The sequence below is a fragment of the Lipotes vexillifer genome, unplaced genomic scaffold, assembly GCF_000442215.2.
Source record: "Lipotes vexillifer unplaced genomic scaffold, Lipotes_vexillifer_v1.1 scaffold71, whole genome shotgun sequence".
NCBI lineage: Eukaryota > Metazoa > Chordata > Mammalia > Artiodactyla > Lipotidae > Lipotes > Lipotes vexillifer.
The window spans coordinates 6,246,204-6,270,932 of record NW_006793703.1 but is presented as its reverse complement, the minus strand read 5'-3'; the positions used below and the strand labels follow the sequence as shown (position 1 = coordinate 6,270,932).

Genomic DNA, 24,729 nt, shown 5'->3' with positions numbered 1-24,729 from the left:
CCAAAAAAAAAAAAAAAAAAAAAAAGAATTAAGTAACAGAGTAAACAATGTCACAGCAGATTAAGTAATTAAGTGCCAAATTAATTAATATTCTGTAATTTCTGTAAATCCCCAGACAAGTTGTTATGATGCCTAGAAGTACTTTGAGGGTATTGTGTGGTTCTCTTACACCCTCACAAGCTACTGTTGGGGTTTCTTATATATATCTTGGTAACAATGCTTATGTTTCCGAGAGGTACAACGGTCGGGGATTCTAGTCAGTTGTATTTGTCTTTATTACTGGACAATGTCTGATTGGAGTCATAGAATCTTCAAGGTGGAAGGAACCATAGAAATCATATGGCCCAGCCTTTAACTGAAGGCAGGCTCAGCCTGGACACTGGCATTAAGGTGAATTTGGATGATGGCTTTTTGGTGGTGTCATTTGAAAAAGAAAAAAAAATGGGGAGAAATTCTTGGGAGAGTTGCCTTTTTTCCTCTTTAGGTTGTAACTTACACTATCATGTCATAATCTCATAGACATGGGTTGGCAAGAAGGGATTTCACTGTGAGGACTGTTTATAATTATACCAACGTGTTAATATCACTGAGAAAAGGCAAGTAAAACAAACCAGAAACCCAGACCATATGTACCAAACAACCATGTAAAATAATGCTTAGTATTTGGTAGTAACTAATTAGGGCTTGTATTCTAGTGTTTCTGTTGATTCTGCGGTATCAGGTGATTTGTGTCTGCTTGAATTCCTTTGGTGATGCTAGTTCTGGACCTCAGGAGCTTATTTCATTGCTGGATAGTTCTAGTTCTCAGTCCTTACGCCGAGCCAGGTTTATGATGTAGCTTCTCACATGTATTGACTTTGTCAGGAATAGTGCTGCAAAAGGCTATTCCTTTGTCTTCTGGCCAAACTGCTCCAGTTACTTAAAACCTTCTTACGGCATGACATCTAGGTCTCCTGCTTTTCTTATCCAATTCGTTAGTGTGTACCTCTTACAGTGTGTGGTCGGAAAGAAATGTAGTCAAGGCAGAGAAGAGATGTGGAAGGGGAGATGGGGAAATAAACTCCAGTGCCAGCAAAGACACTATGCAGCTGCTACTGCACACATGGAGGGTTTTTTTTTTTTTTAAGTTCTTAAATCTGAAAGAGTGGTGAAACTAAGGCAAAATAACTTTACTGAGGGTCACAAAGTTGGAATTTAAAGTCTTCCCAATTCTTAAACTGTGTGCTTTTTATTACTACTTGGATCCAAACAGTTGACTACTGCTGCAGCCTGATTTTATTAACTGTTCTGGTAGCTGCATCCACTGCTGGCTCTTGAAACTTGGAATCAACTGAAGTCCCTAGACATAAATGTAATCAGCTGGCCCAGACACGTCACCTGGAAGAAGGCAGTTTAATGTAGTGTTTTAAAATTTAAATTTAATTCTGACATGTCCTTGTTTCAAATCTTTCAGTGGTTTCTTACTGCTTTAAGATAACTTGACTTAAAAGGCCCTGCAGAATCTGTTCCCTGGCTTTCCAGCCTGTCCTCCCCTCTGTCCTCTCCATTCTTGGTCATTGCTGTATTGTGCTCTTGGTCAAAAGGTGCCAACAGGCCATGCTACACTGTCTTGGGCCAGTGACTCTGAGTTTTACTCTTTCATTTTGGGTTCTCGGGAACAGTTTTTACTATCATGGATGTCAGAAAGTAATAGTGGTGTGAGGTGTTGCACAAGTGTTGAGGAAGAGCATCCTGCTGGGCACTTAAATGCAGGTGTCAGGGAGCTGAACTCCTTGGAGCAACGGGTTTGCGATCTCCAGGGGCAGGTATTTTATCAAGCCTTAAAACTGTATCAGTATGTGCACCTCTGACTTCAAACTGACCCCAAAGAATATTGAAGGTATAGACAGCTTTGTCTTGTGTTGAGAATTGTGAAAGTTCCCACTGGGGATGGGACAGTAAGCAACTGTATTCAAACAGTGAGACTTTCAAATGAATAAGCAATTACCAACTGTGGATACTTTTTTTTTTTGTGGATATTTTTATGGATACTTTGAAGCATGATTATACTAGTGGTTACAATGAAATTATTGACTTGTTGGGTTGTTGGGTTTTTCTAAGTGTTAATCTGTTCATTTATGCAGTCAAAAAGTACCTATTGGCGCAAGTGGTTTAACTCAAATTTGTGTTATGTGGTGCTCAGACAGCTTCAAAGCTTGCAGAAAGTTGCCCTGTAGTTGAGCAAAAGTTCAGACCTAGTTAGATTAAGTTAAACCTGATAATAGTTGAAATTAGGTTAATTATAGTTAGAATTTGACTTCCTACTACTATATTCTTATGTTTTGTTACGGACTGAAACCCTAGGGTAGTTCAGGATCTTCTTGATAATTATAGCTGTTCCACCAAGATGTTACATTTTTTCTTTCTATGTCACATAGAAGGTATACATGCCAGTAGTTTTTAAAAATTAATTAATTTATTTTTGGCTGCATTTGGTCCTCATTGCTGCTCGCGGGCTCTCAGGCCACTCCCTGTTGCGATGAGCTGGCCTCTCATTGCAGTGGCTTCTCTTGTTGTTGAGCACGGGCACCAGGAGCGTGGGCTTCAGTAGTTGTGGCACGCAGGCTCAGTAGTTGTGGCTCTCAGGGCTCCAGAGCGCAGGCTCAGCAGTGGTGGCGCACAGGCCTAGTTGCTCTGTGGCATGTGGGATCCTCCGGGACCAGGGCTCGAACTCGTGTCCCCCACACTGGCAGGCGGATTCCCAACCACTGCGCCACCAGGGAAGCCCCATGCCAGTAATTTGAATAGAACCTTTCACCTTTCAATTTGGGGCAGCCTTCTTCAAGGCTCCTTTAGGTAAATATGAGTCTCTTTTCTATATATCCTTCAATCCAGTGGACAAGTGGAGTGCACTTAATGCTATTCTACCTTCCTTCTCTAGATAATTGACACACCCAGGAGGTAGGCACTTTTTCCTTACTCTGGATCAGCTGTGCATAGATGCATAATTTGGGGCAGTTAATGGTCTGCCAACATGAAATTTTCATAACTCTACTCAAGAGAAAGAGACCAAAGTCAGTGATGGGAGGGAGGATGCAAGGGGTGGTGGTAGTTCTACCCACTTTACAAGATCAGGATTATCTACAAAAAATAAAGCCCCCCCTTATCACTTCCCTGATCCACCTAGTTACTTACAGATTGCTGCTTCCCGCCCCCCGCCCCATTTCCAGTTTAGTTGGTCTGAGGTGAGGTCTCAGAAGTTGCACTTGTAGCAAATTCCCAGGTCCTCTTAGAAACTGAGTCATTCTCTGGTACTTGGTTTTTGGAAACTGCTAGTTAGGTACACATGTTCCCCTTCAGAACAAGAGTCTGCTAAATGAAGGACAGAAAGTGATTTCCCTTTGCCTCTACCTTTGCAACAAATTTTACTTGTATTTTCACATGTGGCTTTTAAAGAATTAAAATGGTTTCTCAAAGAATTGAAACATATACAGTAGTCTGACCCGTTCAGGTTTACGTTGTTTCTTGCTTATCTTTGATTTTTTTGCAGATAGAGCTGCCATTATGGCTGAAGTTAGTGGAAAACAAGAAGCGACCTCTGTAGGACTGTAAAATGAGAGCAGTAGTCAGACTTAACCCGTAGAGACAAGATTAATGATGACCTCAAAGTTTAAATTGGTGTCTGTATCTATAGGCAACCTTCATGTAGTACCATCATGGATAATTTTATGGTCATAACAGTCTAGTTCTACTTTCTTCGTGTTCATTTCTCGTGTTTGTGTAGATAGACCATAAGAGTAGAATATAGTACTAGTATATAGTGCTCCTGTGTTATTAGAATATATTGGTCATGAATTCTTTGAGTACTGACTTATAAACCAACTTGTGGTTCTTTGTCTCACAGGTATTTCATGCATGGGGTTTGTAAGGAAGGAGATAACTGTCGATACTCACATGACCTCTCTGACAGTCCGTATGGTGTAGTGTGCAAGTATTTTCAGCGAGGGTACTGTATTTACGGAGACCGCTGCAGATATGAACACAGCAAGCCATTGAAACAGGAAGAAGCAATAGTCCGTATGGTGTAGTGTGCAAGTATTTTCAGCGAGGGTACTGTATTTACGGAGACCGCTGCAGGTAAGAATTTGTTTCCAATTCAGTTTTGTTCAGGGGTGGATGGAGAGGTTGGCAGAAAAAAATGAGAGGAAAATACATAATTCCAACAACTTTGTAAATAATAGATTTAAAGTAGTCCTTTTTTTTTTTTTTTTTTTTTTTTTTTTTTGCCATGCCTCGCAGCTTGCAGGATCTTAGTTCCCCGACCAGGGATTGAATCCGAGTCATGGCAGTGAAAGCACCAGGTCCTAACCACTGGATCGCCAGGGAATTCCCTAAAATCGTACTTTAAAAAGTGCTCATTAGAAATGTTAGCACACTGACAGATCTCTCTCTTGGAGGGAATGTATTACATTTTAAAAATGAGTTTATAATACAGTCCTAAGTTTAAATAGTGCCTGAGGAGCAGCTTCCAGCAAACCTAGGAATAGGGTGTGGTGAAGGAATGTTTGTTAATGGCATTTCCTCTTAAAGACCAAGAATAAGGTTCATATTTGACCAGTTGGGACTAGTTTCAGTTCTCTATTAGTATGAATTATGGAGAGAAAATGGGATCATAGGCATTTGGAACAGTGTATTAGGTTACTAGTTAAGAGGGCTTATCATTCCAACTAAACTTTCATAAACCACTTGAGCTCTCAAAACTAAATTTTAAGCCAAGATTTACAGAAGATGCTTCAGAACAGTCTCTAGTATCTATCTCAGAATGGTGGAAAACCAAGAGGGATTAGTTATTAAGTAATCTCTATAATCATTCATTGAATTGGTACCATAATCCTGTTAAATTGCAATTCAGCAGTAGTGGGTTCTGTGGGTTCTGCTAGCAATTGGGTAGAGCTTTTCTTCTCTTTTTCTTTTTGGCTGTACTGCGCGGCACGTGGGATCTTAGTTCCCTGACCAGGAAACAAACCCGCACCCCCTGCAGTGGAAGTGCCGAGACCTAACCACTGAACCACCAGGGAAGTCCCAGTTAGAGCTTTTCTTTGTCTTCTCAGTTTAGAAAATATCTAAGTGTATTAGTTATCTATTGATGTTAAACAAGTTACCCTGAAATTCAACAGCTTGAAAACAGTAAACATTTATTATCTCATAGTTTCTGGAGTCTGGAATCTTGGAGTGGCTTAGCTGGGTGGGTGGTTCTAGCTTGGAGACTCTCAAGAGATTGTGGCCAAGATTTCAGCCAGGGCTGCCATCATCTGAAGTCTCAGTGGGGGCCGGAAGACTACTTGGAAGGTGGCTCACTCACACATCTGTTGGTGGGAGGCCTTAGTTCCTCGCCTCGTGGACATTTCCCTGGGACTGCTTTAGTGTCCTCACACTTACTCCCCAGAGTAAGTGATGCAAGAGAGACAGCAAGGACGAACCCACAATACCTTTTTATGATCTAGTCTCAAAAGTCACACACTGTCACTTCCACTATATTCTGTTTATTACAAGCGAGTCACTAAGTCCAGCCCACTTTCAAGGGGAAAGAAATTGGCCTCCACCTGTTGAAGAGGGGGGACTGTCAAAGAATTTTGGGCATATTTTATTTTATATTTTTTAAGGTTTTTTAAAAAATTTATTAAAAAAAATTTTTTTTGGCTGTGTTGGGTCTTCGTTCCTATGCAGGCTTTCTCTAGTTGCAGTGAGCGGGGGCTACTCTTTGTTGCGGTGCACTGGCTTCTCATTGTGGTGGCTTCTCTTGTTGTGGAGCACAGGCTCTAGGCACGTGGGCTTCAGTAGTTGTGGCATGATGGCTCAGTAGTTGTGGCTCGTGGGCTCTAGAGCACAGGCTCAATAGTTGTGGCACACGGGCTTAGTTGTTCCGCGGCATGAGGGATCTTCCTGGACCAGGGCTCTAACCCGTGTCCCCTGCATTGGCAGGCGTATTCTTAACCACTGCACCACCAGGGAAGTCCCAGGCATATTTTAAATGATCACACTAGGTAAGATATTTTGACAGTGTCATAGCCAATTTTAGCATCCTATTATCAGAAAAGAATTGTGTCAACTATTGGGTTCAAATGCTTAGAGTTCAAAAGACTAAGGATTATTGACGGGTGGGGATATTGATGTTAGGCTATCTCACATCTATTTTACTTAGGAAATCTAGTAAGGGTAGAGAAGGACAAGATTCTTTCCATGTGACTGTAGGAAGGATCCCAGAAATGGAACCCCTGGTATCTGAGTTCAGTGGTCATTTTGCTCTCTGCTGATTTTTTTCATTGCAATATTGCTAGAAAGAAAAAACTGATATGACACTCCTCAAAAAAAAAAAAAAACCCCAAAGCTAAAAAACCCAGATATGTCTTTTGTAGTCAATCACAATATTAAAAAGGGCAATAGGTGTTAGAAATCCATCCTACTGTGAATGAGCGATTCTTTGTAGTAGGATGGTCTCTGCAAGATTTTTTTTTTTAAAAAAACTTTATTGGAGTATAATTGCTTCACAATACTGTGTTAGTTTCTGTTGCACAACAAAGAGAATCAGCCACATGTATACACATGTCCCCATATCCCCTCCCTCTTAGCCTCCCTCCCATCCTCCCTATCCCACCCCTCTAGGTTATCGCAAAGAACCAAGCAGATCTCCCTGTGCTATGCTGCTGCTTCCCACCAGCCAACTATTTTACATTTGGTAGTGTATATATGTCCATGCTACTCTCACTTTGCCCCAACTTTGCCCTCCCACCCCATCCATGTCCTCAAGTCCATTTTCTATGTCTACCTCTTTGTTTCTGTCCTGCAACTAGGTTCATTAGTACCTTTTTTTTTTTTAGATTCCATATGTATGCATTAGCATACGGTATTTGTTTTTCTCTTTCTGACTTACTTCACTCTGTATGACAGACTCTAGGTCCATCCACCTCACTACAAATAACTCAATTTTGTTTCTTTTTACGGCTGAGTAATATTCCATTGTATATATGTGCCACATCTTCTTTATCCATCTCTTAGTGGACAGTTAGGTTGGTTCCATGTCCTGGCTATTGTAAATAGTGCTGCAATGAACATTGTGGTGCATGTCTCTTTGAATTTTGGTTTTCTCCAGGTATATGCCCCGTATTGGAATTGCTGGGTCATATGGTAGTTCCAGTTTTAGTTTTTTAAGGAACCTCCCTACTGTTCTCCTTAGTGGTTGTATCAATTTACATTCCCACCAGTAGTGCAGGAGGGTTCCCTTTTCACCACACCCTTTCCAGCATTTGTTTCTAGAGTTTTTTTTTTTTTCTACAGTTTTTGATAATGGCCATTCTGACCATTGTGAGGTGATACCTCATTGTAGTTTTGATTTGCATTTCTCTAATAATTAGTGATGTTGAGCATCTTTTCTTGTGCCTCTTGGCCATCTGTATGTCTTCCTTGGTGAAATGTCTATTTAGGTCTTCCACCATTTTTTAACTGGATTGTTTGTTTTTTGATATTGAGCTGTTTGTGTATTTTGGAGATTAATCCATTGTTGTTCATTTGCAAGTATTTTCTCCCATTCTGAGGGTTGTCTTTTTGTCTTGCTTATGGTTTCCTTTGCTGTGCAAAGCTTTTGAGTTTAATTAAGACCCATTTGTTTATTTTCGGTTTTATTTCCGGTACTCTAGTAGGTGGGTCAAAAAAGATCTTGCTGTGGTTTATGTCAAAGAGTGTTTTTCCTGTGTTTTCCTCTAAGAGTTTTAGAGTGTCTGGTCTTACATTAAGTCTTTAATCCATTTGTAGTTTATTTTTGTGTATGGTGTTAAGTACTGTTCTAATTTCATTCTTTCACATGTAGCTGTCCAGTTTTCCAAGCACCACTTATTGAAGAGGCCGTCTTTTCTCCATTGTATGTTGTTGCCTCCTTTGTTGTAAATTAGGTGCCCATGTGTGCGTGGGTTTATCTCTGGGCATTCTATCTTGTACCATTGATCTATATTTCTGTTTTTGTGCCAGTACCATACTGTCTTGATTACTGTAGCTTTGTGGTATAGTTTGAAGTTGGGGAGCCTTATTCCTCCAGCTCCATTTTTTCTTTCTCAAGATTGCTTTGGCTATTTGGGGTCCTTTGTGTTTCCATATGAACTGTAAAATTTTTTGTTCTAATTCTGTGAAGAATGCCATTGGTAGTTTGATAGGGATTGCGTTGAATCTGTAGATTGCTTTGGCTAGTATAGTCATTTTCACAATATTGACTCTTCCAATCCAAGAACATGATATATTTCTCCATCTCTTTCTGTCATCTTTGATTTCTTTTATCAGTATTTTATAGTTTTCTGAGTACAGGTCTTTCGCCTCTTTAGGCAGGTTTATTCCTAGGTATTTTATTCTTTTTGTTGCAGTGGTAAATGGGAGGGTTTCCTTAATTTCTTTCTGATTTTTCGTTGTTGGTGTATAGGAATGCCAGAGATTTCTGTGCATTAATTTTGTATCCTGCAGCCTTACCAAATTCATTGATTAGTTCTAGTAGTTTTCTGGTGGCATCTTTAGGATTCTCTATGTATAGTATCATGTCATCAGCAGACAGTGACAGTTTTATTTCTTCTTTTCCAATTTGTATTCCTTTTATTTCTTTTTCTTTGATTGCTATGGCTAGGACTTCCAAGACTATGTTGAATAAGAATGGCGAGAGTGGACATCCTTGTCTTGTTCCTGATCTTAGTGGAAATACTTTCAGTTTTTCACCATTGAGTATGATGCTTGCTGTGGGTTTGTCATATGTGTCTTTTGTTATGTTGAGGTAGGTTCCCTCTGCCCATTTTCTGGAGAGTTTTTATCATAAATGGGTGTTGAATTTTGTCAAAAGCTTTTTCTGCATCTATTGAGATGATTAAATGGTTTTTATTCCTTAATTTGTTAATGTGGTGTATCACATTGATTGCTTTGCGTATATTGAAGAATCCTCGCATCCCTGGGATAAATCCCACTTGATCATGGTGCATGATCCTTTTAATGTGTTGTTGGATTCTGTTTTCTAGTATTTTCTTCAGGATTTTTGCATCTGTTCATCAGTGATATTGGTCTATAATTTTCTTTTTTTGTGATATCTTTTTCTGGTTTTGGTATCAGGATGATGGTGGCTTTGTAGAAGGAATTTGGGAGTGTTTCTCCCTCTGCAGTTTTTTTGGAAGAGTTTGAGAAGGATCGGTGTTAGCTCTTCTCTACATGTTTGATAGAATTCACCTGTGAAGCCATCTGGTCCTGGACTTTTGTTTGTCAGAAGATTTTAAATTACAGTTTCAATTTCATTACTTGTGATAGATCTGTTTATCTTTTCTAATCCTTCCTGGTTCAGTCTTGGAAAATTGTACCTTTCCAAGAATTTGTCCATTTCTTTGTGGTTGTCCTTGTTATTGGCGTACAGTTGTTTGTAGTATTCTCTTATAATCCTTTGTATTTCTGCAGTGTCAGTTGTGATTTCTCCTTTTTCATTTCTAATTTTATTGATTTGCGTCCTCTCCTTTTTTTTCTTGATGAGTCTGGCTAAGGTTTTTCAATTTTGTTTATCTTCTCAAAGAACCAACTCTTAGTTTTATTGATCTTTGCTACTGTTCTCTTCATTTCTGTTTCATTTATTTCTGCTCTGATCTTTATGATTTCTTTCCTTCTACTGACTTTGGGTTTTCTTTGTTCTTTGTCTAGTTGTTTTAAATGTAGGGTTAGATTGTTTATTTGAGATTTTTCTTGTTTTTGAGGTGAGATTGAATTGCTATAGATTTCCCTCTTAGAACTGCTTTTGCTGCGTCCCATAGGTTTTGGGTCGTGGTGTTTTCGTTGTCATTTGTTTCTATGTATTTATTTCTTTGATTTCTTCAGTGATCTCTTGGTTATTTAGTAGCGCACTGTTTAGCCTCCATGTTTATTTTGTTTTTCTGTGGGTTTTTTTTTGGCGGTACGCGGGCCTCTCACTGTTGTGGCCTCTCCTGTTGCGGAGCACAGGCTCTGGACGTGCAGGACCAGCGGCCATGGCTCATGGGCCCAGCGGCTCCACGGCACGTGGGATCTTCCTGGATCGAGGCGCCACCAGGGAAGCCCGCCTCCATGTATTTTTGTTTTTTACAGTTTTTTTCCTGTAATTGATTTCCAGTCTCATAGTGTTGTGGTCAGAGAAGATGCTTGATATGATTTCAGTTTTCTTAAAATTTCTGAGGCTTGATTTGTGACCCAAGATGTGATCTGTCCTGGAGAATGTTCCATGTGCACTTGAGAAGAAAGTATATTCTGCCACTTTTGGGTGGATAAATATCAATTAGATCTGCCTGGTCTGTTGTGTCATTTAAAGCTTGTGTTTCCTTATTTATTTTCTGTTTGGATAATTTGTCCATTGGTGTAAGTGGGGTGCTAAAGTCCCCTACTATTATTGTGTTACTGTCCACTTCTTCTTTCATGGTTGTTAGCATTTGCCTTATGTATTGAGGTGCTCCTATGTTGGGTGCATAAACATTTATAATTGTTACATCTTCTTGGATTGATCCTTTGATCATTATGTGGTGTCCCTCCTTATCTCTTGTAACAGTCTTTATTTTATTTTATTATCTTATTTTTTTATTTTTTGTGGTACGCGGGCCTCACACTGTTGTGGCCTCTCCCGTTGCGGAGCACAGGCTCCAGACGCGCAGGCTCAGCGGCCATGGCTCACAGGCCCAGCCACTCCGCGGCATGTGGGATCTTCCCGGACCGGGGCAGGAACCCACGTCCCCCACATCGGCAGGCGGACTCTCAACCACTGCGCCACCAGGGAAGCCCAACAGTCTTTATTTTAAAGTCTATTTTATCTGATACAAGTATTGCTACTCCAGCTTTCTTTTGATTTCCATTTGCATGGAATATCTTTTTCCATCCCTTCGCTTTCAGTCTGTATGTGTCCCTAGGTCTGAAGTGCGTCTCTTGTAGACAGCATATATATGGGTCTTATTTTTGTATCCATTCAGCCAGTCTATGTTTTTTGGTTGGGGCATTTAATCCATTCACATTCAAGGATATTATCGATATGTATGTTCCTATTACCATTTTCTTAATCATTTTGGGTTTGTTTTTGTGGGTCTTTTTCTTTTGTGTTTCTCACTTAGAGAAGTTTCTTTAGCATTTGTTGTCAAGCTGGTTTGGTGGTGCTGAATTCTTTCAGCTTTTGCTTGTCTGAAAAGCTTTTGACTTCTCCATCAAATCTGAATGAGATCCTTGCTGGTTAGAGTTATCTTGGTTGTAGGTTTTTCTCTTTCATCACTTTAAGTATATCCTGCCCCTCCCTTTTGGCCTGAAAAATCAGCTGATAACCTTATGGGGATTCCTTTGTATGTTATCTTTTGTTTTCCCTTGCTGCTTTTAATATTTTTTCTTTGAATTTAATTTTTGTTAGTTTGATTAATATGTGTCTTGGTGTGTTCTTCCTAGGATTTGTTCTCTATGGGACTCTCTGTGCTTCCTGGACTTGGGTGGTATTTCCTTTCCCATGTTAGGGAAGTTTTCAACTATAATCTATTCAAATATTTTCTCAGACCCTTTCTCTTTCTCTTCTTCTTTTGGGACCCCTGTAATTCGAATGTTGGTGCTTTTAGTGTTGTCCCAGAGGTCTCTGAGATTGTCTTCAATTCTTTTCATTCTTTTTTCTTTATTCTGCTCCTCGGAATTTATTTCTACCATTTTGTCTTCCAGCTCACTTATTCGTTCTTCTGCCTCAGTTATCTGTTATTGATTCCTTTTAGTGTATTTTTCATTTCATTTATTGTGGTGTTCATCTCTGTTCTTTAGTTCTTCTAGATCTTTGTTAAACATTTCTTGTATTTTCTCAATCCGTGTCTCCATTCTATTTCCAAGATTCTGGATCATCTTTACTGTCATTACTGTGAATTCTTTTTCAGGTAGATTGCCTATTTCCTCTTCATTTATTTGGTCTTGTAGGTTTTTACCTTGCTCCTTCATCTGTGATATATTTTTTTGCTCTCTCCGTCTCTCCTTTTTTTTTTTTTTTTTTGAGTGGGATTATGTTCCTGTCTTACTGGTTGTTTGGCCTGAGGCTTCCAACACTGGGGTTTGTAGGCTATTGGGTAGAGCTGGGTTTTGTTGCTGAGATGAGAGACTCCGTGAGGCCTCACTCTGATGAATATTCCCTGGGGTTTGAGGTTCTCTGTTAGTACAATGGTTCAGACTTGGAACTCCCACCACAGGAGCTTCACCCCGACTCCAGGCTCGTGATCCAAGATGCCGCAAGCCACCTAGGGTGGCAAAAATAAAAGAAAAAACCCAATAATATAGTAAAAAATAAAATTAGCCTCGGAAATTAACAAATATTTTAGGAAGAATATAAAAATAAAAATATAGATGAGTCAACAACCAGAAGGTGCATCAGTATCACAATAGTTAAAAAAAAAAAGGAAGAGGGAAATGAAAAAGTGTGGGGGAGGGGAGAATGGCCTTAGCTGTGGACAGTGGGGCCCAAGTAAGGGCAAGGTTTGGGCAGTGGGCGGGGCCAGTGCTGAGGACCCACAGTGCTGGAAAAGGCCTTGGGGACTGTGGGGGGTGTGGCTTAGGGAGCAGAGGTTGGTCTCAGAGGGCTGGGAACCACACCTTGGAGCCCAGCAGGCTTCCTGGGCTTGAGTGGGCGGGGCAAACGCCCTCCTCTCCAATTCCTCCTGGAGGTACCCTCCCACCTGCCTCTCCTGATCTCCCCGGCCTCCCTCCTATGCCCCCAAGCACCCACGCAGCCTGGAGGGGGGTTTGGAGGACAGGAGGACCGCACCTGGGGGCTCAGCAGCCTCCCCCTGCCCAAGTGAGCAGGGCAGTCACCCTCCGCTCCTCTCCCCCTCCTGGAGGGCCCCTCCCGATCACCCCGCCCGCAGGGGCACCCATCCTGTCTGGCCTCCACTTCTCCCGCCGTCAGTCTCCGTATGTCCTACCGGTTCACTTTGGGGTTCCTCTGTCTCCTTGGGTGTCAGAGTTCACCACCAGCGGCCAGCAGGTGCCCTAGTTGTGGGGAGACGCTAACTCCGCATCTTCCCACACTGCCATCTTGACTCCACCTCCTCTGCAGGATTTTTAAACCAACTTAATTCCTTGACTAGGCAGTCAGTTGAGAATCCTTGTAAATATAAGGAGAGAGGAATTGAATGTAAGCAAGAGTGGACACCGGGCTCTAAGGTGCGCAGCAGAGAGACGTGGAGAATAATATACTGTGTGATAGATTGTGGAAAATTATGGCTGTTAACAGGTGAGCCTCTTATTTCAGAAGAGGTACTCATGATTGGACCATAGAGGTGAAGTGACTGGGAAATAAGGGGGTAAATTGAAGAAATCCGAGCTAAGGCTAGGCTCCATGGGTTAATCAGCAGTTTTCTCTTTAGTAAGGGTATACAGCTCCCTTTTTGGGGAATGATCCTGATTTGAGCTGGGTTTAGTGCTCTTAGGATAAAGTGAAAGGAGTTAAGGGAAACCTACATCCCAGTAGTCTACCTGAAAGGAAAGTTTGGTGATAATTGTTTGGGACAGGCTGATATAGGTGATTATTAAGAGCTTGATTATAGATTAGCTAAGGAAGGAATCTCATGGAGTGGCTTGTTCCAAGATCCAAGACTGTTTCCTCATTAAAATTGTACATGGGGGCTTAAGCCTACTTTTCACTCGTACTATGTAGAGATCTTTTTATGCAACTTGGCCAATGCCCAGGGATTTTGAGTAGCTTAACTCCTCATGAAGGGAATAGTTTATAATGAAATGATATCCTAGTTCCAACAGGTCAGAAGTGTTGCTGCATCTGTGTTGCAGAAGTGTTGTATCCATATTGCAGAAGTATTGCTGCATCCGTGTTGCATAATGGGGGTGCTGTTATTTAGTGATGCCAATTCATTGTTGCTCAGGACTGTTGCAGGCGATCTAGCATCCTTTGCCCCCACTGAGTAAGTGCCGTTAGAACTCCTAGTCATTGTTTCTGAACACCCACTTGGGAAAGGGACAGGACTGCCTTGGTTGACAACCATTGTTATGGTAGATCTTGTTTCCTTTGGAGTGACCGTGAGGCATGCGGGATCTTAGTTCCCTGACCATGCTCCCTGCAGTGGAAGCTCGGAATCCTGACCACTGGACTACCAGGGAATTCCCCTTTGGAGGGATATTTTTTTTTTTTTTTTTTGCCCTATAGACCTAGCAAATCCCATAAGTTAAAGGCTTTAAAGGCAGATATCAAAGCTCAGAATGATTGGGGGTGGGGAGTTGCAAGCCAACCAGAGGGAGAAGTGTCTGTCTTTTGTGTAGAGGTAGAAGAAAGATGGATTAAACTTCCTTAGATAGAAAGTGATACTGTATCAAAGTATTCTTTGCAAGATGTGAAAGAAAAACTCAATATTAGTTTCAGTGTTGCCTCAGTATTAACTTACCATTTAACGCTGTGGCTTAAAGGATCAGCAATTCTGTGTTAGATTCTTAAAGAATTAATAACTTTACAAAGCCACTGTCATGGACTGTGCATCCGATAGATGTGAGGATTCTCTTTAATGGGGCCTGGCAGACTTTCAATATGGGGCCAGAGAATTAATATTTGTGGCTGGGCAGGCCATACGGTTTCTTGTAGCACAAAAACAGCCCTAGATAAATACATAAGCTAATAGATGTGGCTGTGTTCCAATGAAACTTTATTTTGGGACACTGAAATTTTATTTAATTAATTAGTTAATTAATTTAAACATTTCTGAGAGTTTATTTTATTTTTTTAATTTTGTTTTTGGCCATGCTGTGTGGCACACGGGATCTTAGTTCCCCGACCAGGGATCAAACCCAGGCCCCCTGCATTGGGAGTGCAGAGTCTTAACCACTGGACCCCCCAGGGAAGTCCTTGAAATTTTAATTTCAATTACTTTTCGTGTCATAAAGTGATCTTTTTTCCAACTATTTAAAAATGCCAAAACCATTCCTAGCTCCCGTTGGGTTTGGCTTGAGGGCCGTAGGTGGGCAGTCCCTGTTCTACGAAGAGTTCCATGCTTCACTGAACCATTAGTTTTTAGTAAACTCCTTTCAAAATGGGAGTATTGCTTTTGCCTTTGTCTTTTTCTTTCTTGCTTTATTCTTTCTTTTTTGTGCTCTACCTTTCCTAGTGCTTACCGATTTTTACTTCAGAAGCGTATTTTATATAGATATATTCTGCACTATTTACAAATGTGAACTTTCTTGCTAATATTCTGTGCTTTCAAAAATTTTATTTATACTTTATCGATTCCTTGATAAATTTTCCTTAAAACCAAAATGCAGTCCTTTCAAAAACTTTCTAGTATTTGCAATTTGATAGATGGTGATAAGCATTCGAGTCCTATCTTTTAAGTAGTTTTTTGAGTCATTTACCCTGAAATTCTTGAAATGAATATGGCAAAGAAGAAAGAGAACTAAAATATGGGTGTCATATCTATTTCTTAGACCGTTTATGTATCTTGACATTTAGTTTTATTTAACCCTTTAAAACTTTCCCAAAACCCTGAAGGCTTTCTCTATTGGTGAAGCTGGCATTTTAAATTCAAGCCTGTCTTAATTCTGAAACCCGGGTTCTTTTCTAACTTAAAGGCAGTGAAAGCAGTTAAAATGTGAGCATCTGGGGATAGATTTCTGAGGTTCCTTAAGGCTCTGAAACAAACTTCAGAGCAGTGCTGTTTAATAGAACTTTGTGTGATAGTGTGAATGCCCAAAAAGGTGACCCCCTAGCTACGTGTGACTACTTATTGAACACTTGAAAGCGTAGCTAGTGCCAGGACCAAGGAACTGAGTTTTAAATGTTAAATAAGTGTAAACAGCTAGATATGGCTCATGGCTGCTCTCTTGTACAGGGTGGCTTTGGAGTCACATTAGACCTAGAGCACTACTTACACATCATCTATAAAATGAAAAGAATACTTTCTCATAGTTTTTTTAATGATGAAGTGAGGTGGTACAAGTGAAAGAGCGTATTTCTGATCTTCAGCTGGCATAATTCCAGTCTGTGGGATAAATGCACTGGGTTTTGTAGCTGATATCAGGATACTCAAATTACTTGTACTGCAAAGCAGAGTAGGTTACCTAATGCTTAGGAGTAGGAAATAGGAAGATTTGAGATAATATAAGGATAAAGACTAGCTCAGCAAATGTTTGCCATAAGCTAAAGGACAGTCTTTAAAGTTTTACCTCTTCTTTAGATGTAAACACAGACACCTATAACACAGATGACCCATGGTTAGTACTGCCCAGTTAACTAATTAATTACAACAACTGCTAGATACATACTATATGTTATAACACAGTTTATATACTGCATTCATAATTAATTTATTGTGTCTGGGTGAATCTCAGCATAAAATGCTCAAAGAATTGTGAGGATTTTCTCAGACAGCAAGGTGCTTCTTAAAGGAAATAAACAGTTTTTTTCTGTATTTGGGGATAAGGGTCAATGATAATTTTACAGATGAAAAGCAATCAGGAGATGCGTAGGGTAAGAATTTAGAAAAGAATATTAGGTGAACGAATGGATGTGAGAAAAAATACATATTGCATATTTTGTAAATACTATCTCTACGTTTTAATATTGGGAGAATTTTATGTGTTGGTAAAATGTTTCACATTGACTTGTTGAATTTGAGTGTCAGCCTTGCTTTCTTAATCAGTGTTAATTTTGGCTGCACAATCTCTTTAGCAGACTTGCCATGGGAACGGTAGTCAGCTGTCTGAAACTCCTAATTAGAGTGGAATTTGAAGGGTAATAGATGTTCTACAGCATGGGTAGGTGGACTATATGGCCTGTAGGGCAAACCTGACCAAAGGCTGTTTTTGTAAAGTTTTACTGGAACATAGCACGCATCGTCATTTAGATAACGCCTATGGCTGCCTTTTTTAAAAAAATTTATTTATTTTATTAATTCATTTTTGGCTGCATTGGGTCTTCGTTGCTGCGCGCGGGCTTTCTCTAATTGCGGCGAGCGGGGGCTACTCTTTGTTGCAGTGCACGGGCTTCTAACTGCGGTGGCTTCTCTTGTAGAGCATGGGCTCTAGGCGCGCGGGCTTCAGTAGTTGCGGCTCACGGGCTCTAGAGCGCAGGCTCAGTAGTTGTGGCGCACGGGCTTAGTTGCTCCACGGCACGTGGGATCTTCCTGGACCAGGGCTCGAACCCGTGTCCCCTGCACTGACAGGCGGATTCTTAACCACTGCGCCACCACGGAAGCCCCCTATGGCTACTTTTGAACCACAGCTGCAGAGTTGAATAGTTGTAACATGGGCAGTGTGACCTGCAGAGCCCCGAATCTGTGTGTATTTGACTCTTTTAAGTTTGCTGACCCCTGGTTCATGGCCTTGCTGCTCACACTGGTCCCTCCCTGGAGCAGCAGCAGTGGCACGTGTGAGGGCTGCTTAGAGACGCAAAACTCTGGGCTGCACCAGACTTAGAAATTAGGTATCTGCCTTTTAACAGTTTTTCCACGTGATTCATAGGCACAGTAGTTTGAAAAGAACCCAAGGACAGGATAGGGAATATATTCCATCTAGAGGCTTCTGGTTAGACAGTGACTGCCGGCTTCTTAAATTTTATTTTATTTTATTTTTAAGATATGAACACAGCAAGCCATTGAAACAGGAAGAAGCAACTGCTACAGATCTAACTGCAAAGTCACCCCTTGCTGCTTCCTCAAGTCTCTCATCAGTAGTTGGACCGATTGTTGAAATGAATATGGGCGAAGCTGAGTCAAGAAATTCAAACTTTTCAACTGTAGGAGCGGGTTCAGAAGACTGGGTGAACGCCATTGAGTTTGTTCCTGGGCAGCCCTACTGTGGCCGTAGTGAGTATTTTGAAGAATAAAAACAAGTTAGAGGGATAGAGAGTAGTTCATCAATTAGCTGCGTTTTCACAAGCTTCCTGCTTCCAATCTTAGTCTAATCTTAATACTCTTAAATTAGGTTACCTAAGACTTAACAGATAGAGTGAAAGAAACTTTTTGAATCCCAATGGTAATGAATCTAGAATGTTTTGAAAAACTGAAGCCTCTCGCTCTCCCTTTTTTTTTTTTCTTTTTAAAGATTTTTCATTTTTGGCTGCATTGGGTCCTCGTTGCTGCGCATGGGGGCTACTGTTCATTGTGGTGTGCAGCCTTCTCATTGTGGTGGCTTGTCTTGTTGCGGAGCACGGGCTCTAGAGCACAGGCTCAGTAGTTGCGGCACACACGCTTAGTTGCTCCGTGGCATGTGGGATCTTCCCGAACCAGGGCTCGAACCTGTGTCCCCTGCGTTGGCAGGCGGATTTCTTAACCACAGTGCCACCGGGGAAGTCCCAAGCCTCTCTCCTTTAATCAGTACAGTTGCACAAGAAATACGTAAAAAGGTTTTTTAAAAAATGTTTGAAACAAGGCTAATCTTGGAAATGTCAGTATCAGAAGAAATTCATTTCTTTCAAGAGTAAGGGAATTAGATCAATCGACTGCTTTGGAGTTTAATTGAAGTTCTTTTCATTTTTTTCTTTTCAGTTAGTTTCTCAGTTACCTTATTTATAGTTCATGTATCTGCCTTATCCGTTTTGGACCTTTACCACACTCTTAAACGTTTTCAGCTGCCCCTTCCTCCACTGAAGCACCCCTGCAGGGCTCAGTGACCAAGGAAGAATCAGAGAAGGAGCAAACTGCAGTGGAAACAAAGAAACAGCTCTGCCCCTATGCTGCGGTGGGAGAGTGCCGATATGGGGAGAACTGTGTGTATCTCCACGGAGACTCATGTGATATGTGTGGGCTGCAGGTCCTCCATCCAATGGATGCTGCCCAAAGATCACAACATATAAAAGTAAGTCTTAAGGAAGATATTCTGTTAATAGGTGTGAGAACTATATTTTCCCTTTCACAACATTGTCAGTTCATCTCAAAGAAACATTTGGTGAATTAAATGGTGATCATCATTAAGTTAGGGATGTTTTCCTTCCTAGGCTTCTTGACTGCTTTATCAAGAAAATTGTGCTTTAGAACCTCAGACTTTTGGGCTTTTTTTACTTTTTATTTCTTTTTTAAAATAACAGCTTCTCTGAGATTCACATTCCATACAATTTACTCTTCTAAAATGCACATTTCATTGGTTTTTAATATATTCGCAGAGTTGTGCAACCACTATTCTCTCTAATTTTAGGACATTTTCATTATCCCAGAAAAGAAGGCTCTGACTCATTAGCTCCACTGCTCTCCGTTCTTCCCTCCCTCCAGCTCCTGGCAACAACTGTTTTACTTTCTGTCTCTATGGGTTTCCCTGTTCTGGACATTTCATGTATGTGGCCTTTTGTGACTGGCTAAAAGATTAGCATGATGCTCTCAGGGTTCATTTGTGTTAGAGTGTGTATCCGTACTTCATTCCTTTTCATGGCTGAGTAATAATCCTCCGTATGGCTGTACAACATTTTGTTTTTCCATTTGGGTTGTTTCACCTTTCAGCTATTACGAATAATCATCTCTTCTAATAAACTTACTTTGGCTGTGGGTGGTGGTGAAGCAGTGGGGTGTGGTTTGACCTCTGCCTTCTCAGCGTATTGGCTGTGTGATGTAGCAGGTTGAACCCCTGGATATATTCGGGAGGGCAGTACCTACTTCAGGGGATTTTTTTTTTTTTTTTTTTTTTTTAAAGGTTTAGCCTAAGTGTCCATCGGCAGACGAATGGATAAAGAAGATGTGGCACATATATACAATGGAATATTACTCAGCCATAAAAATAAACGAAATTGAGTTATCTGTAGTGAGGTGGTTGGACCTAGAGTGTGTCATACAGAGTGAAGTAAGTCAGAAAGAGAAAAACAAATACTGTATGTGAACACATGTATATGGAATGTAAAAAAAAAAAGTTCATGAAGAACCTAGTGGCAGGACAGGAATTAAAGACACAGACCTACTAGAGAATCAACTTGAGGACTCTGGGGAGGGGAAAGGGGAAGCTGGGATGAAGTGAGAGAGTGGCACAGACATATATATGCTACCAAATGTAAAATAGGTAGCTAGTGGGAAGCAGCCGCATAGCACAGGGATATCAGAGCACAGGGATATCAGCTCGGTGCTTTGTGACCACCTAGAGGGGTGGGATAGGGAGGGTGGGAGGGAGACGCAAAAGGGAGGGGACATGGGGATATATGTATACATAGAACTGATTCACTTTGTTATACAGCAGAAACTAACATACCACTGTAGAGCAATTATACTCCAATAAAGATGTTTAGAAAAAGGTTTAGGAAAAAGATAAAAATATATACTAAAATAACTGGTTATATGGGACTATGGGTGACTTTTCTATTGCTTTTTTGTATTTCCTATAATTAGCATGTTTCTTAGAGATTAAAATATGTGTAATATAATGTTATGTAAATTATACCTCATTTAAAATAAAAAGTATGTGATGTCCACACAAAAACTTGTACATGAGTGTTCATAGCATTCATTATTCATAATAGCCCCAAAGCAGAAACAACCAAAATGTCCATCACCTGAAAATGGAAAAACAAACTGTGGTCTCTCCATACGATGGAATATTACTCAGCAAGAAAAAGAAAATGAAATAATCATATATTGTGCCACCATAGATACCTTGAAAATGTGCGAAGTGAACAAAGGCAGTCACAGAGGGCCATGTATTTATACAAAATGTCCTGAATAAGCGTATCCACAGATTCGTAATTGCCTAGGGCTACAGGTGTTGTTGAGTGGGGGTAAGTAAGTGACTGCTGTGGGTTTGGAGTTTCCCTTTGGGGTAATGAAAATGTCCTCGTATTGATTGTGGTGATGGTTGTATAGCTCTGTGCATATACCAAAAACCATTTCATTGTACACTTTGAATGAATGCATTATATGGGATGTAAATTATATCTCAATAAAGCTGTTTTATTTTGAATGTGAATTATATGCCTGGCACATAATTGTCACCTAATAAAGGTTAGTTTCCTTCACCCTTATTTTCTGATAGGTTATAAATTACAGCCTTAATCCTAATTACATTTTCCATCTAGAAACCAGTAAAATCAACAGACTTAGTGTGAAAAACTGTAGTGTGAATAACAGCAGGGGTTGAGTTGCAGGATAGAGAAAATTAGGTCGTTTTTTTACTTCTGAAGTTGAGTCCTCAGAGTTTGACTTTATAGTATCGTGAAGTCCCCAAATGTCAGTGCACCTGTACTCACTGGTGAACAAAGCTGTTTTCGGTGTCGTACTGGGAACATTATCTTTTCAACTGACTGTTTGATTCTCTGCACAGGAGTCTTTGGCTGTCAAGTTGTTGTGATTCCATGACTTGATTGCACCTCTCTCCACTTTTTCTAGTCTTGCATCGAGGCCCATGAGAAGGACATGGAGCTCTCGTTTGCTGTGCAGCGCAGCAAGGACATGGTGTGTGGGATCTGCATGGAGGTGGTCTATGAAAAAGCCAACCCCAGCGAGCGCCGCTTCGGGATCCTCTCCAACTGCAACCACACCTACTGTCTCAAGTGTATTCGCAAGTGGAGGAGTGCTAAGCAATTTGAGAGCAAGATCATAAAGTGAGGCTCCTCCCCAGTCTTCGTTTGTGCTTTTCTATTTTGGGGAAGAATTTAGTATCTTGTGCCAACTTTCAACCAGATGGACCGCATTTAAATGCATGCATTTTACCTTGAAACTGGGGGCTCTTCTAATTGGGATTTCTTCTTTGTATTTCAGCTATAGCTTCTAGATTAGTTGGTATATCTACTTTTATTTGAATGAGGAAACCGTATGTATCAGTTAGTAGAATCTTCGTGCTTTTTTCTGAGGAGATTGTGTTTAATGGATTAGCCAGTTTAGGTTCAGAGAACAAACTTATCTAGCTCTGAATGTATGTTTCCTGACATTTTACATTTTCCACTTTCCTATTCCATCCATTAAGCTAGCCAATAATCCACCATCCTTTAAAGATTGTTCTCATAACTGAACAAAAACTACATAATCTAAACAGAGCAAAGTTACAAGAAATAAATTTATTTAAACGAAAGAAAAAGGAGTCTGTGTGAAATGTCTTCTTTTGTTGTTGTTTTTTTAACCTAAGTTATTTTTTTTTTTTTGATGAACTGGCTAGCCGTTGAGTTGAATTTATCAAGGAGTTTGTCTTGCCTCAAAAGAAATGGTCAGTTGTGTGACCAGTGTGTGGAACCCTTTCAGGAAAAGCCCATTTGCCTTTCAGTTAAGTCTTTTAAATCTGGAGGTGACACACCAGGGTGTGTCCTTGAAGGACAGTGGGCCTATAAAGGGGAATTTGCATTGCAGCCTGTTCATTGTTTCCCAGGTCCTGCCCAGAATGCCGGATCACATCTAACTTTGTCATTCCAAGTGAGTACTGGGTGGAGGAGAAAGAAGAGAAGCAGAAACTCATTCAGAAATACAAGGAGGCAATGAGGTATGAGCACTGCAGCCTTTTCTCAACCTAAGATCCCAACGTCGCTTGGGTTCACTTTGAAAAGAACAGTGCTGCATTATATACTCCTACCTCCTTCCTACCCTTTCTTTTACTTCCCAGTACAGTTTATTTTGTCACCGCTGATAACACTTACCTGTTCTGTATCTTGCTATACCACAGTCCTTGGGGTGCACGCCAAAGGGCTGCGTTACGATGAAGTCTGCACTGCTGATAGAGCTAAAGCCCCAGGAATGGGGTCTGCCTTGTCCTGACTCCATGTTACAGTTGTCCCATGTTCTCGTGTGGGGGCTTTCTCGAAGGTTTTCTCTCTGCTGGATCTGCGGTACTAGGGCTGTTAAACAGCTAGACTTGACCAGTGTCCGTTTCTAGTCAGTGTTTCATGCAATAGCACACACGTGTTTAAGAATACACCTTGGGGAGGGCTGTAAAGAGACCTACCAGTTCTATCCCTCCCTGTTTAAAGAAACCCTGGATGATAGTCAAATACAGACCTGAAATCCACTGTGAATAAGGGTTGCGATATTTTCCTTTCCAGCAACAAGGCGTGCAGGTATTTTGATGAAGGACGCGGGAGCTGTCCATTTGGAGGGAACTGTTTTTACAAGCATGCGTACCCTGATGGCCGTAGAGAGGAGCCACAGAGACAGAAAGTGGGAACATCAAGCAGATACCGGGTAACTCTCACTGTTTTTTTAAAGGAGGGGAAATACCACACTCTCAGTTGAGTCCCACACAGATTGGGGTAGGGGAAGGAGAACATTAACACTGGGAGCGAGACTAGAGCATTAAAGGAGGAAACCGACTTCGGCAAACTGGGAGGGCTGTGAGAGGAGAAGCTAGAATGCGTAAAGCTCTAGACTAAGCTGTTGGCCTCAAGTAACCAGAGGGGAGGAATTGGTAAAGTCGAAACCCTAAATAAGAAGTCTGGTTCGTCATGCCCTCTGGTGTGCTGGACGTTTTGCCTTAGAAACAAGAGAATAGAAGATGCTACTCGGCAGTGCCATCCCTATCACGGCCCTGTTTTTTACAGGCCCAACGAAGGAACCACTTCTGGGAGCTCATTGAGGAAAGAGAGAACGGCAACCCCTTTGACAACGACGAAGAGGAGGTTGTCACCTTTGAGCTGGGCGAGATGTTGCTTATGCTTTTGGCTGCAGGTGGGGACGACGACCTGACGGACTCTGAAGACGAGTGGGACTTGTTTCACGATGAGCTGGAAGATTTTTATGACTTGGATCTATAGCAGCTTTGCGGGGCGTGTGAACTGGTCTGCTGAGCCTCAGACGGCAGCCGTCCCCGCTTGTGGCGGCAGCGCGCGTGGTTCTCTTCTAGGCAGGCGTCTCAACTCCAGGTGCTGTCGTAATAAGTTTTACCCAGGGCCTGTCTTCTCAATCCCTCACCTTTCCCCAAGGAGTATGTTGTTTTCTCTGTTTAAAAAAGTTACAAAAATAAATCATAAAGTTAGTTTTTTTTGTAACATGAATTTAACTGTCAGACAGTTAGAGTGTAGGTTTGTTGCGTCATCTGTTTTCAGCCAGATTCACACAGTTCAAGGGTAGCATTTCTGGATTTCCAGTACTCATTTTTGAGGACCCCAGGTTCAAAAGTAACAGCATTGGCCCTGCTGTGGGGGTCCAAGAATTGGGGTGATAGGTGAAGGATGTGAACCGTGGCGTGTAGCCTTCTGCTATAGACTTAGGCGGATCCTTGAGGTTTCTGCTGAGTTCTGCACATCTTTGTTTTTATATCTGTTCCCTGCCCTGTAATCCCCACCCTGTGCACTTGTTCTGTGGTTTTGGTCTCTTGTTTAATTGCACACAAGTACTACTGCTGGGTAACCAGAACCAGGTGCGACTGTGTTGAGATTTTTACTGTGTTTAGCCTGATAGGAAAATTGTGAAAGAACACATATAAAGATATAGTGGAATAAAATAAATGCAGAGTTCGAAGTTGACTCCCAAGGGCTGATAGACTTGGTACGTGTGAGTGTGTAACAAGCTTCTCATCCCTGCATAGATGCAGTGTCTGTAGCCTTAGTGGAAAAACTCAAGTTTAGTGGTTTCAGCCTTGTGTGGCAAATAGATCTTAAAGGACAAAGCAGTATATTGGTAGCTGTTAATAGAGCAGGGCTAGCTAGCTCTGTCTATATAAATAGGGAAATGGGCTTAGCCATAGAAGTTCAAACTATCTGGTTGTCTCATGTATTAACACAAACTGGGTCTCAGTTACACAGTTGTATTTAATGTTTTATGATCTCCTAGACTTTCTAGTCCAGGCACTTTTTGACAAACCTTTGTCCTCATTTGAGGGGTT

General features: G+C 41.1%; 1 protein-coding gene across 1 annotated transcript in view; it reads left to right on the top strand.

Annotated features, from left to right (window-relative positions):
- The window catches only part of MKRN1 (makorin ring finger protein 1), a 27,864-nt gene extending 4,205 nt beyond the window's left edge, over window positions 1-23,659 (top strand). The window contains exons 2-8 of the mRNA XM_007466619.1: window positions 3,884-4,056; window positions 17,625-17,819; window positions 18,584-18,810; window positions 21,312-21,526; window positions 22,285-22,395; window positions 22,952-23,090; window positions 23,447-23,659. Coding sequence (XP_007466681.1) covers window positions 3,884-4,056; window positions 17,625-17,819; window positions 18,584-18,810; window positions 21,312-21,526; window positions 22,285-22,395; window positions 22,952-23,090; window positions 23,447-23,659 — 1,273 coding nt within the window. The remainder of the gene's footprint in view (window positions 1-3,883; window positions 4,057-17,624; window positions 17,820-18,583; window positions 18,811-21,311; window positions 21,527-22,284; window positions 22,396-22,951; window positions 23,091-23,446) is intronic.
- The last annotated feature ends 1,070 nt before the right edge of the window (window positions 23,660-24,729 follow it).